This window comes from Notamacropus eugenii, chromosome 1, assembly GCF_028372415.1.
Source record: "Notamacropus eugenii isolate mMacEug1 chromosome 1, mMacEug1.pri_v2, whole genome shotgun sequence".
Classification (NCBI taxonomy): Eukaryota; Metazoa; Chordata; class Mammalia; order Diprotodontia; family Macropodidae; genus Notamacropus; species Notamacropus eugenii.
The window spans coordinates 524432384-524447188 of NC_092872.1; the positions used below are offsets into that span (position 1 = coordinate 524432384).

General features: G+C 43.6%; 1 protein-coding gene across 2 annotated transcripts in view; it reads left to right on the forward strand.

Moving 5' to 3' along the window:
* Nucleotides 1-258: 258 nt before the first annotated feature.
* The window catches only part of CLU (clusterin), a 30673-nt gene continuing 16126 nt past the window's right edge, over nt 259-14805 (forward strand). Inside the window, exons 1-2 of one of the 2 annotated variants that reach the window (XM_072633843.1) lie at nt 259-685; nt 10310-10438. In XM_072633843.1, the coding sequence (XP_072489944.1) occupies nt 10351-10438 (88 nt within the window). In that variant the 5' untranslated portion in view covers nt 259-685; nt 10310-10350. Of the gene's footprint in view, nt 686-1794; nt 1845-10309; nt 10439-14805 lie in introns of those variants that run through there. The other variant, XM_072633844.1, reaches the window with a different exon arrangement.

Genomic DNA, 14805 nt, shown 5'->3' on the forward strand with positions numbered 1-14805 from the left:
AGCTACCAAATTAACATTCCTGAAGCATAGGTCTGACCGCGTCATTCCGTGACTCAAAGATCTTCAGTAGTTTCCCCCATTGTCTCTAGAATGAAAAACAAAACCAATCCTCCTGGCACAGGCTCTCGGAAAATGCGCTCTTCGGGATGAAAGACTGGGGGGTATACAATGTATATACTGTTTTAAGAATGATGCCTCCCTTCTGGGGGCGGGGGTCACTTTCCCAACTTTTGCACGAATCCCTGCTCCCCTAAATCTTGTCCTTTCTGCCTCTCTCTGCCCTTGCGCACAGACGAGTGATGCCACGACGCTCTCTCTCCCCCCCCCCCCGCGTCCTTCACTGCCTGGCTGCAGGTCAGGAGCTGTCCCTGGGAAGCTGCAGTCCTTTTCCTCCTCCATCCACAGAGCGCAGGTGCCCCCTGCTGCCACTTCTCCCGCCGCAGCCTGCCTTGACTCCAGCTGCCAGCTTCCAGAACGCTCCCTGAACGTTTCCAGGGCATTCTTTGTGTATGACTCATTAAGGTTTGCAGACGGGAGAGAGAGGCAGGGGTGCGTGCGCAGAGGGTTATAAATACTGCCTACAGCGCCAGCCATCAGACATCACCAAGGGCGCAGGGAAGAAAGGAGTGGAGAGGCGAGGAGTGGAGAGGAACAGAGCTGGGCCTCCCGGCATCCTCCTGACAGGGTGAGATGCTTTGTAAAATCTCTCTCAACTGCAAAGAAGATCTGGCACAGAAATAGAGAGCGAGGACTTGCTGGGGGCGATGCACCTGTCTCAGGAGTCAGCTGTTTTTAGCGTTACCAAAGCTGGGGAGATACAGGTTCTTACAGGAGGGAAGGGATGTCTGGGACTGTGCTCAGGGGGCATCTGTGGGCTCAGGTAGATTGTATTCTGAGAGACTGAAGAGGGCCCTGAGTTAGGAGTTGGGAAACTTGGCTTTTAATATTAACTGCCTCCAATCATCTGGCAAGAGACCCTGGGCAAATCATTTCCCTTTCCTGGGCCTCAGTTTCTCCATCTGTAAAAAATGAGGCAAGATAATTTCAAAAAGTCTATTTCCTTCCTTCCTTCCTTCCTTCCTTCCTTCCTTCCTTCCTTCCTTCCTTCCTTCCTTCCTTTCTTTTGACATTTGATGACTCTACTAAGATGAGGTTTTAAAAGCAGAGATGAAACCCGTGAGGCAATACCTACCTGACAGGGTGGTTTGGAAGGCTTAGATGAGCTAATAATGGAAGTCAAGGGCTTTGTAAATTGGAAAGTGTGACAGAAATGCCAGCTGTCATTATTGTTATTTCTATTACTTTTTTTTAGGCTAAGAGCTATTCTCCGTTTTAGATTCCTCATCTGTAAAATGGGGATAATAGCGGCAGGTATCTCATAGGAAGGTTGGGAGGCTCAAATGAGATAATATATTTAATATGTTTTATGCACCTTAAGGTGCTGTATAAAGATTAGCAACTGTTACTGTTGCTGTTATTACTGTTTTCTCATTCTTATCTTTTTCAATGGACTAGAAAGAAATGGTTCTGGGACATGCTATTATCCTTATATTATTCTATCCTATTGTTATTATACCTTGGCGTAGTCTTTGGCTCCTCCTCTGTCCAGGTAAGGGGCATCCAGGTGTCTAGTGAATAGATGACAACTATATTTGACTTTTACCCTCTCTTCTTTCCTTCACTCTTTCCCCATGTGATGAAGAATGAATGAGACATAACCTTTGTGAAAAGATAATCTATAAAGAACTCTCTGGGTCCCTTCATTCCTATAGCTATCCTTTCTCTTCAGCAGGGAGAACCCTGAACTTGGCAGTCAGAGGACCCAGGTTTGAATCTTGGCTATGGTATGTCCCACCTGTGTTACTTCAGGTGAATCACTTCACCTTCCTGAGCCTCAGTTTTCTCATGTGCAAAATGAGACTAGTTGACTCACTAGGCTACTCCCAGTTCCAGACTGATAATCCTATGATGTTGTTAACCCTTTACTGCTTATAAAAATAGTCAAGATGCTCATCCTCCCTGCCTCCTTTCCTCCCACTCCCCACCTCCCAACCAGTTTCAGTAAATTACAGAGAAATCTCCTGTCTACAGGATAGTGGAAACTCCATATGGCTTAATTGAAATGGGTGCTAGCAGCAACTGGGAAAATTTTCTGCCTTTATGCCAAAGAGAGGTCACTGTGACCCGCAGAGGGGGCAAACAGGAAGAAACAATGGAAAGGTAAACCCAAGGCCCCTTCTTCATAGTCCTTACAAGCCCCCTGGTCAACTGGAACAAGAAATATTGCTGCCAGAGAAGAAAAACAAGCCCTTTTCAGTTAATTGACGGAGGTCAAATGTTCTCCCTTGGTTGTGAGTCTTGGAACAAGATAGATCTCCTTCAGAGTCTTTTTTTTCCCCCTCTTGCTTTTCAGACCAGTAGTTAAATCTTCTTGGAACTAGTAGTAAAACAGCTTTGTGATTCAAGGAAAGTTTTAGTGTTTAGATCCTTGAGCTGGAGTCCTAACCTATGCCACTAGTTATCTATGTGACCTTGGGTAAATCATTTTACTTTTCTGGGTTCCACTAACCCACCTAGAAAAAGAGGGGGGAAGGGAGATTCTAGATCATCTCTGAGGTGCATTCTGGCTATAACTCAGAGCTAGACTCTTAGTCTTTTTGATGTGTCAGTTATCTCCAAATCACCCAGAAGAGTTAGGACTTGGCAGCATCAGCAATTTGTATTGTAGTTCTATCTCCCTGGGCATCTAGTCCCCTTCTCTCATTTTATGGATGAGGAAACTGAGGCTCAGTGTTACGAGAAGTGACTTTACACAGACAGTAAGCAATCAAAGGTAGGCTTTGAAATCCTGAAGCTTATGATTACTGGCCATTGTCCAAAAAAAAGAGGGTGGGCCTAGAGGCAGGGGGATAAGATTGTGTAGGGATAAAGCTTCCAGATGAGCCTCTGATGCTCTAAGTGATCAGGGGCCCACAACTCCTTCTTGGCTCCCACTGGAGGGGGGGGCTCCTCAGAGCCCAGGGGCATGGCTAACAGTGTTGGCTTGTTCTTCCCATCATTTCCTGTGAAGTACTTTGAGTTCTGTGATAATGTATATAATATTGTAAGATTTAAGGATACAGTTAGCGAACGTTTGCTTTAAAATTTGCAAATCATTATATATAATATAAATGCATGCATGTAATTGTCATTATATAATAGAAATATATGCATATAATTGCATGCATATATGTAATAAATACATATGTATTATGTGTATGTATATAAATATCAATATACATATATCTGTGTGTATAAAATCTTGTTTGACCCTTACAGCAACCTTGTGAAGTAGGAGCTATTATTTTTCCCATTTTCCAGATGAGAAAATTGAGTACAAGAGAATCTTGTCTTGGGTCACACAAAGGGACCTGTCTTCCTAACTCTGTGTCTACTTCTTTATCCATGACCCTCCCTCCCTCTCTTAGACAGCTATCAATGGATAGAGTGCTGGACCTAGAGTCAGAAAAACCTAAGTTCAAAACCAGCATCAGATATTAGCTGTATAATCATGGGCAAGTCATGTAAGCTCTGTGTGCCTCAGTCTTCCCTACTGTAAAATAGGGATAATAGTAGTTTCTGCCTTCCAGACTGCTATGGTTGTTGTGAGGCCTGAATAAGATAGATTTGTAAAGTACCTGACACATAGTAGGAGTTCTATAAATGCTTATTCTTTTCCCTTTTTCTCCACATTCAGTCATCTCCCTCCAGATGAGTCAGAGCTACCTCAGCCTTCCCTTCTCCAATTACACGAACAGATAGAATATTGGAACATGAAAGGACCTTACAGACCATCAAACATCTCATTCGACAAAGAAGGAAATGGAGGCTAAGGAAAGCAAATATCTTCCCAAAGCCAAATAGCTTGTTAGTGATGGATTGGGGCCAGAACACAAATCAATTGTCTTTCAGCTTTGTCATTTTCTACGACACTGTTCTGTAAGATGCCTGGATATATCTCTAAGGATAATGCTGATTAGAGCTGATGATCTGCCTGACAGTAGAGAGGACAGAAAAAAATAAGGACCTTCACTGTGAAAATTTGTTTCCAAATCCTTAAAACTCAAATTAGGTTTATAAATTTTAAGCAAGAAAGGGAAGAAGAAAGGATGGAAGGAAGAAAAGAATGAAGAAAGAAGGGGAGGGAAGAAGGAAGGAAAGAAGGGAGAAAGAAGTATACATTGTCTGCTATGTGCCAAGCACTGTGCTAAGCACTTTACAAATAATATCTCACGTTATCCTTACAACAGCCCTAGAAGGTGGGTGTTGTTATGATCCCTGCTTTATAGCTGAGATAACTAAGGCAGACAGAAGATCAGTGACTTAACCAGAATCTCTCAGCTACCTGAGTTATCTGAGATTACTCACTGCCTGGCTGCCTCAGTGAGGGTGGGGATAATGTCTATTTCATCTTTTTTTTTTTAACCACAGAGTAGTTTTATAGGCAGAATGTTTGCTGAATAAAGTTAAATAGGTTTAGAGACTGAGCATGTGAGAGTTCCACCCATTTGCAGCAAGTATTTGCCCATCCCTTGAGTTATCCATTGGCTCAAGGCTTAAAATTCTGGGGTAGGAGTGAGGAGGGGTGAGTGAACAAGAGGACTCTGAAAAATCCTGATAGATTTAAAGAAATCAAGCTGGAAGAACCAGATCAGCAAAAGAACTGGGAAAAGTGGAATATGTAGATGATAAATGGCTTCTTATCCCCATCAAGTTATCTAGCAACCCCTGACAAGGTTCCCTCAGCCCTGCTGTTCAGCACAGAGGTTACTACTGAATCCCTATCATGTTAGGATTTAGATTTAATAAGTATTTATTAGGTGCCTACTATGTGCCAGGCACTGTGCTAAGGGCTTTGCAAATATCCCATTTTATCCTCATGACAACTTATCACTCCCATTTTACAGATGAGAAAACTGAGGCAGATAGCAGTTATATAACTTACCCAGGGTCACATAATTAATAAGTGTCTAAGGCTGAGGTCTTTCTACCTTCTGGCCCACTCTGCCACCTAGGGCTACCCAGCAGCCTGAGATCCTGAGTAGCTTCCTTCAACTCTCTCCCTCTCCTTTTTCAACATAAGAGTTATTTATTACTTGATCTCAGAAATGTTAAGAATAACAGCTTATGTTTGTAACTTCCTTTATGGTTTTCAAAATCCTTTCTCTCTGTTGCCTTACTTCATTTTCAAAATACCTGAAAAGGTAGAGGTTAGATAATATCCTTCCTGTTTTACAGGTAAAGGAAACTGAGATTGGAGAGAGGTAGAATGTTACCTAAGGTCAGTATGGCTAGGAAGTAGACAGGAAGGTTTCGAACCTGGATCCTCTGACCTTTAGTTCAGTGTTGCCTGTACCCCAATACTCCAAGTACTGTAGTGTGCTGCCTGACACATAGTAGGCTTGTTGACTGTTGACTGTCACTGCTTGAGGTGCTATCATGCTTTTGGCATCCCTCTGTCCAGACTATCAAATCCTAAAAGACTCTGGGACTAACTCAGGGCTACCGATCCAAACCAGAGGATTTTAGAGGATGGTTTGCTGTCTTGTAGAGACTTCCAGGTGAAGTTAGGATCATTCTAAGGTCTTTTCTTAGCATCTTGAACCATATCCACAGAGTTTTGGGAGTTCACTATTTAATTTGGACCCCCCATGAGCCCTTGAACATCATTCAGGACCTCTAAAAGTCTCTGAAATTATCCTTCCCTTTTTCTGATGCCCCCCCCCCAAACCTTTACAGTTAATCATCTAAGAATAGATATCCTTGACCAGCAGTGTATTGATTAGACCAACTTCCTGCATCTTCTTTGCTCTAAATTCTACATCTGAGAGGCTGAGTGATGAGGGACTGGGCAGGGTGACTTCCAAGTTTCCTTCTTCCTCTAAGAGTCTACAAATGTGTGAGACCCTGGGATGGGGGTGGGGGAGTTTGTCCTATAATGTTATTAAAAAATAAACCTACAACAATTGCAAGTATTATAGGTACAGTGCTTGGCATATAATGGGAGTGAAATAAATATTTATTGAATGGATGTTTATTGAATTGAACTGAGTTGAATTGTGATTGGTGAGGTGGGGAGAAGAAGGAATTTCTGATAAAGGCAAAAAAACCCTTCATTCGATTCAAATGCTTAGTTTGGCTCAGTAGGGAAACTGGGAGTGCCTGAAATTGTCTACCTCTTTCTCTTCCTCTTCCCTATCCCCCATCCCTCACTTTTCCATTCTCCCTGTTGCCTCCAGAATCAAATATAAAGTGCTCATGATGGCATTTAAAGTCTTTCATAACCTTGTCCCTTTCCCCCTCTAATTGATTACACACACACACACACACACACACACACACACACACACACACACATACACACACACCCCACACACACACTTTGGTGCAGCCAAATTGACTTTTTACCCTTCCTAACATTTGTACCTCCATCTTTTACCTCCTTGCATTTGCCTAGCTGTTCTCTGTGAACTTCTCAATTCTCTTCTTGCTAAAGACCCCTCATGCTGCAGAATAAGGGTTTGGGGTACTTTCAGTGGAGATGAATTACATCTCTCCTTTGAACTATGCATGTGTTTTGATTCTAAGGGGGGAGTCATTCTTTTGTGGTGGGGGTGAAAAACAAGCCAGTGTCAGGACCAGTCCTTTTGGCATTCTCTTTCCCTTTCCCCTCCTTTCCCCTTCATGCCACCCAGCTCTTATGCTCTAGGCTCATCTGAGTTTGTGACACCAGCCTTGACCGAGAACAGAATACCTGCAAGGTCACTTCAAGTCATCTGGTCTCAGCGATACAGCACTGGATCAATGTGCCTGGGAAATGAAGGGAGGGGAGGGGTGAAGATCACCCAATGGGAGCAGCTGAGAAGTATTGCACCCACTTCCCTCCCAGCAGGAGCTAGCTGACAAACTAGTTGATGGGGAAATGGAATTGATATGGAGCAAGGTCAGGCAAATAAAATTACATTTAGGCAGAGCTTTGGAAAGCAAGGAAGAAACTGATAGGTTAGCCCAAAGAGGACCAAGCTATTTTTGAATAGGGTCTGAGTAATGCTCACTCATGCATACCGCAGCTCATCAGCCCACAGAGCTGAGCTCCAACTCACCCCCTTTCCCAATACCAAACCTTATGCAAAACTTAAAAGTAGATGTACTTTTTTCTTAGGCACCCAGGACTTCTGTCAAGGGATATTTATTAAATGCTATATGCTGTATGCTAAGTCCTGGGATACAAAGAAAGCTAAAAAAACAGTTCCTTCCCTCAAGGACCTTACATTCTAAAGAGGGAGACACAAACAGTGATGTACATACAAGACATATACGAAGCAGATGGAAAGTCATCTCAGAAGCAAGGTGGTAAGGGTGTATGTGAAGGGGATAGAAGACTGGGAAAGGCTCTCAGAAGGTAGGCTTTGAGTTGAAGGCAGCCAGGCTCCGAGAATAGTAGTATATATTGAAGTCCCTGTTAATTTCATAGCATCACAGGAAACTCAGACCCAGAGAGGTCAGTCAATTTGCCCAAGATCACAAAGGTACTAAGGGCCAGAGCTTGAGACAGCTAGGGGTAGAATGGATAGAACCCGACTCCAGGTCAGGAATTCAAATCTGGCCTCAGTCACTTATTAGCTGAAATAATATTTATGAAGCACTCTTGGAGTGCTTTACAAAGTGCCATGTAACCATAAAGTACGATTTTTGTTTTTGAGTCATTTCATTGAACGTGGCCCCATTTGGGTTTTCTTGGCAAAGATACTGGAGTGGTTTATCATTTCCTTTTCTAGCTCATTTTACAGATGAGGAAACTGAGGCCAACAGGGTTAAGCCGATTTTCCTAAGGTCACATAGCTAGTAAGTGTCCGAGGCCAGATTTGAACTCAGGAGTGTAAGTCTTCCTGACTCCTGGCCTGGCACTCTCCACTGGGCCACCTATCTGCCCCCATAAAGCACGGAATAAATGTTTATTATTGTTGCTGTTATTATGAAAACCCAGGTCCTCTAACTCCAATCCATTATCCTTTCCACTGGACTATAACAGTTTCTGTGTCTTAAGCCCTTGTTTTCTTTAGGAAATGAAGATATAGTAGAAGAATATTGGATTTTGATTCAGATGGCCTGAATTTGCATCTTGTTTGTTGCTTGCTACCTATGGGACATTGATCAAGTCTCTTTGCCTCTCTAGGCCCCAGTTCTTTCCCTTACAAAATGAAATGAGATAAGCATTTACTACATGTCAGATACTGTTCTAAATATTTTATAAATATCATATCATTTGATACTCACAACTCTGGGAGATAGGTGCTAATTAATATTATCCCCATTTTATAGTCGAGCAAACTGAGGGAGACAGAGAGAAAGTGATTTGTCTTGTGTCACACAGCTAGTAGGTATTTGAGACTGCATTGATCCTCAGGTCTTCCTGAGACCGAGGGCTCTACCCGCTGAACCACCAACTGTCTCTGTGGGAACTGGACTACTACATGGTCTCTAACGTCCCCCTCCAGCTCTGAATCCCTGATCCTACCAGGATTCCCTAGAGGAGGAACCCTCAGGCCTCACTGAGCAGATTAGCACAACGTTTTGGACAGTGTGTATAGGAAGGGGTATCTGGAAAAAAATCACAGGCTGTTCCCAGCTGCAAGCCATGTAGATGGTCACTCCTGGCTCTGTGCCCCTTCGGCCCAGTTCCCTGCCCCATCGTTGCCCATCCAGTTCTGGAAAGACAGCTCAGGCAACTCATTAGTTGTGCAATTTCTTTGAGGCGCCTTTTCATTAACGTTTCTGTATTCGGAAGGGGGTCATTCAACCAAAAAGAGGTCTTTGAGGTGGTATTTGCCCTTGTCCAACGTTGCCCAGCCCCCACCTCAAGTTTACCCATTTGTTTCTCCAATCCTTAGAATCTTCCTGCTCCCTTTTGATGGATAGACAATGGACAATTCTAGGAAAAAGGGACCCCACCTCCCCCTAATGTGTTATGGGAAATTGGTGGCCTTCAGTTGGCAGAGGGGGTTTCAGGTCTTGTGTAACACCTCCCTTAGCTTCTGGGAAAGTATCTATTGCATAAGAGGGAGGCCCTGGGCCAGGTTTTCTGGCCCCAAGGCTATGGTCACACTGTGGCAGGTTATACTGGCTAGGAGACTAATGAAGGGAGGAGTTTTGTTTTAAAGAAAAAACAAAACCAGGCTGGTGGTACTTCCCAAATCCTGTTCGGTGGAGGCTTTGCTGGGGCCCAAAAAACCAGAAGGGAAATTGTCTTCCCTTCAGGATTTCCTCATCTCCTCAAGGCAGCAGACACAGAATACCAGGGCTGAGAGGAACCTTAGGAACCATGTACTCCAAATTCTTCATTTTATACATGAGGAGACAAGGCCCAAGAGAAGCTAAGTGACTTGCCCAGGATCACACATCTCCGGATCTCCAAACTTCTAGGCAGGGGCTTTTTCTGTTATGTTACAACTGTCATTCCATTTTAGACATTATTATGCTATTTTGAACACAGTGGTCACAAAAACTGCACTCAAAAAGGCTGTGATAGTCACAAAAACTCAAAAGAACTTCCAAGTAGATGAGATTAAATATATTAAAAATTCTGTTCATACCAAGTGAGGCTGCCCGGTGGCACTGTGGATGGATGGCAAGGAAGAACCAAACTGGCATTCTGCCTCAGACACTGTGTGACCCTGAACAAGTCACTTAATCTCTCTGTGCCTCAGTGTCCTCATCTGTGAAATGGGGATAATAATAGCATCTCCCTCGCAGAGCTGTTGTGAGGATCAGACACAAGCCTTAAAAGCATTATATACATGCTATTGTTATTAAAAACAAAAAGTTCCTAGTTAGAGGAATATTTTCAAGATGATCTGTTCACATCATGTGCATAATAGAGGGTTTTGTTCATTTGTTTTGTTCTGTTTAAATAAAGTTTCTTCTTTACCTGCAGATTGACCTTCTAATCCTCTGAAAGGCTCCCAGAGATGTGCTCCTGTTGCTCCCTTAGCTGGCCCAAGAATAATGCTTTCATCTCCTCCTCTCTAGGCCATCTTTTGGCTTCACTGGGGATGGCCAAGACCTCTACTTTATTTTATTACTCGGGTAACTGGAACCCAGAGTGGAGGAGAGACTGACTCTGACACTGAGTCTGTTAGCGTTCTGTGCCTATAAACTTGGATTGGAGTGCCCTATGCAGCTGCTGGAAGGCAGCCTGCTGAGCCTTGGCGGCCAGCAAGCTCTGTCTCCACGGTTACTGTGACCCATCTCCTCTTTTTTCTTCATGCAGCCTCCTTGCCTTAAGATTCTGGAACCAAAAACCAAAGGAAAATGAAGTCCCTCTTGCTACTTCTGCTCCTTGGGCTCTCACTGAACTGGAAGAGAGGAGAGGCACTGGTTTCTCCCAATGACCTCCAGGGTAAGTTAGTAATGCTGTCCTACTTCTCTATAGATTTTAAACTCTTTTAAGGACTGGGTTTTCAGTATGACTCAATCCATCAGCAGGCAGCTATTACCTGCCTACTATGTGCACAGCCATGGACTGGGTGCTGGGGACACAAAGTCAAACAGTCCCAGTCTCCAAAGAGCTTACATGCCAACGGGAGAGGCCACATGCGCAGATATAAGTAGATACAATACAGATATCTATAAGGGAACCTGAGGGAGGAGGCCAGGAAGCCCTCAGGCAGAGGATGGTGCATGAGTGGAAGGGTGGAGGAGACCAGGGATCCCAAAAGATCCCTAATGAGAGGATGGGGTAGAGAGAAGTGACATTTATTAAGCTCCTACTATGTGCCGGGTCATTTCAGATAATCTCCCATTTGATTGAGCACATTAATACCTGTAACGTTCCAGGCACTCAGAAAGATGGAAAGATTAGATACGCTCATGAAATTTACAATCTAGTTAGGGAAGGGAAGGGAAGGGAAGGGAAGGGAAGAAAAGGGAAGGGAAGGGAGGAGAAGGGAAGGGAAGGGAAAGGAAGGTTCAGACACACATACAAGTAACAAACATCAAACAGTCAGCGATCATTTATGTAGCTCTACAGTATTCCAGTCATAGTACCAAGTGCTAGGCATATAAAGGAAGAAAAAGGAAATAGACCCTGCCCCCAGGGAACTTACCTTCTCTTTTAGGGGGAAACATAAACAAATGAATGAATGAAAATGCATATATTACGTGCAAAGTATCAGCCATATAAATAGAAAAATAAGAAAGGCCCACATTCTGATGGGGGAGACAATACCCAGAGAAGACTGAAGCTGCAAGTTAGAAGGAAAGGGCTCGTGGTCCTTAGGGTTCAACAGCAAAGCTGATGATCATGCCTCTTTTTAACGACATTACTCCTGGGAAAATCATAAGCAGGTTGACACACACACATACATACATACATATATATATATGTACACACATATGTACACATATACCTGAATACAAATATATACAAAGTAAACACAGGGTAATTTGTTTCAATAGAAGGAGGCACTGGCAGCTGGGGAGAAGGCTCAGATGTTGACAAAGTCTTGACAAACCTGGAATATTCTAAGTGAAGGAGACTAAAGAAGGAGTGTATTACAGTCAAGGGGCACAGTTGGTACAAAAATCTAGTCAATGAGGTGTCCTATGCATCTTCTGAATTCCCCCAGCACCTGGCCCTTTTGCATTGTATGTATTATCTACTCCCTAAACATTTGTGGCATAAAGGAATGAATTTTCTCCTGTGTCTCCCAGACTCCCTCACTTCTCTTTTCTGAAGAGACCAGCCTAAATGCCTCGGTTTGGTTTTCAAAGTCTCCCCTAATCTGACCCCACCCTACCTACTTAGTTTATCTACCATGATGCCATCCTGTCAATCCAGTCTTTCTACTGTGCCTCAAGCTTGCCCTGCTCATTCTGGTTCACTTATATTCAGTTTTGTTCCTTTACTTGGGTGGTTCTCATTGCTTTCTACCTCTCCAATGCCTTTTTGTGGTGGTTCAGCTGTGCCCAACTTTTCATTACCCCATTTGCTATTTTCTTGGCAAAGATTCTGGAGTGGTTTGCCTTTTCCTTCTCCAGCTCATTTTGCAGATGAGGAAACTGAGGCAAACAGGGTTAAGTGACTTGGGCAGGGTCACTCAGCTAGCAAGTGTATGAGGCTATATTTGAACTCACAAAGATAGGTCTTCCTGACTCCAGGCCTGGCACTCTATCCACTGGCCCACTTAGCTGCCCCTCAAAAGCCTAGCCTACCATCGTTGTTGTTGTTCCCAAAGAAGACCACCACCTCCACCAGGAAGGCTCCTCGATTACTGTTCAGTAGCTTATTTCTGAACATATAGTCTATTTAACCTTCAATTACATACTGCTTTGTATTATTCTCTGACTGTCTGATGTGTATTAATACCATATTCTCAGCCAGATCATTACCTTTGGAGTAGGGACCAGGTCTTATACTTCTTGTAACCTTAAGGGGATGCTGAATGCCAGTGGGGTTCAACAAATCATAGAATTGTAGGCTTTGGAACTGGAAGGGACAAATCATATGATCCCCAATTTACAACTAAGGGGACCTCAGAAGCCAAATGAGGCCCAGGGAAGGTAGAGGATTTGCCCAAGTCTTAAGTAGCAGAGCTGAGATTCAAATCCAGATCCTCAGATGCCAAAGCCAGAGGACTCCCCATCACAGCTGCCTCCATATGTGTCTGCTCATCATAGAGAAACATGACCTAAATTGAGTAATGGCAGTCCTTGCTCAGAAAGGTGGTTTGAGAACAAGGGTGCTATTGTCTGTAGAGGGGTTGCTGCTCAGCATGCAGATGTCAGCTGTGTGGGAGAAAAAAACGTTTGATCCTTGAGGGATTGCACATTAGATAGATGACAGTGGGCTAATCTAAATCTATTCTACTATCAAGGGAACTCAGTACATTTTTGATATGGTGGAGAAGTGGTGTGGTTCTATTAAAGAGGGGTTAGGGTCTAAGTAGGGATGTCAGGAGGCTCAAATGAGATAATGAGATAGGTTCAAAACTCAATATGATTGCCAGCTATCATTAATAGCTAATATTTTGTGTAGTGCCTATTATGTGCCGGTGCATCATGTGCCAAGTTATAAGTGTCTGAGGCTAGATTTGGACTCATGAAGAGGAGTGTTTTTATCTCATTTGATCCTCACAACTCTGGGAGGTATATGCTATTATATCCCAGTTTTACAGGTGAAGAAATAGAGGTTAAGTGACTTGTCCAAGATCATAAAGCTAGTAAGGGTTTGAGGATTTAGAGTCACTTCTCTCTGACTCAAGGTTCAGCACTTTTATCTACTGAGTCAACTTGCTGTCTGAGTCACTGGTTCTTTAGTCTTTAGTGACAATTTCATTCTCTAAACCTTTTTCAGCAATCCTGTGGAGCTCAAGCAAAACAGGGCAATACAGGAGTGTGCTGGTAAATGTTTAATAATTGGACTCTGAACAGGCAGAGGGAGGGGAGTATGGGTGGCACAGTGGATAGAGTGCCAGGCCTGGAGTCAAGAAGATTCATCTTTCGGAGTTCAAATCTGGCCTCAGACACTTACTAGCTATGTGACCCCGGGCAAATCACTTAATCTTGTTTATATTAGTTTCCTCAGCTATAAAGTGAGCTAGAGAAGGAAATGGCAAACCACTCCGGTATCTTTGCCAAGATAACCTCAATAATAGCAGCAACACATGCACTTTTATTTAATTAAGACTTTCTTATGTCTAAACAGTCAAAACAATAAACCCAGCCCTGATTTGTAGCTGTGGATTTGTGAGGCACCAATGCTTATGTTAAAAATAGAAGCACTCTTGAGCTGGTTCTGCTGCTTCTACCATGTTCCTGGATCCAGGGGCTTTCGGGGAACAAGACCAACTCCCTTCTGCAGAAGTCACTTATCCATCAATCTCAGTGACCTTGAGTGCATTTCAAAACCTGAAAGTAAACCCAAAAGGACACTGAGCAGACCAGAAGTTGGCACCAAGTCCAAGGAGGGGCTTTCATCAGAGCCTGCATATAGCCTTCCCCACCAGCTTCCTTAACAGCTACCTTCTGAGTCTTATAATTGCTTCCTATAAGTCCCAGGAAGGGCCTTAAATTGCCTTCACCTCACTTTGGAACAATTTTCTTGTTACAAACAGTTGCTGGATCTTTTCTGATTATGTGGAAGAAAAAGAGAGTGCATATCTATCCATCCAGTATTTGTAGGTACACGACCTCAAGCTGGGCAGCTAGGTGGGGTAGTACATAGAATGCCAGGCCTGGAATCAGGAAGACATCTTCCTGAGTTCAAATCTGGCCTCAGATGCTTACTAGCTGTGTGACCCTGGGCAAGTCACTTAACTTCTTTGCCTCAGTTTCCTCATCTGTAAAATGAACTGGACAAGAAAGAGGCAGAGCACTCCTGTATCTTTGTCAAGAAAACCCCAAATGGGGTCATGAAGAGTCAGACATGACTGAAACAGCATAGCTACAACCACCCCACTGAGGACACACTGGAGAAGGAAATGGCAAACACTCCAATATATTCACCAAGGAAGTCCCGTGGGTAAATTCATGGGTTCATGAAGAATTGGACATGACTGAATGACTGAACAGCAACCACCCCCAGATAGGGGAGGAAAGGATGGACAGAGATACGTCCAGAGCTGCTTCTCTGAATTGTTTTACCTTCTCCTCTTGGTTTCTGCCTGACTCCTAGACACTTAGTGCCTCATCAGCCAACTCCAGCAGCTAGAGAACAGTGAAAATGACCTGGGGAGTGGATGTTTTTCTTTAAGGCTGTAAGAGTCA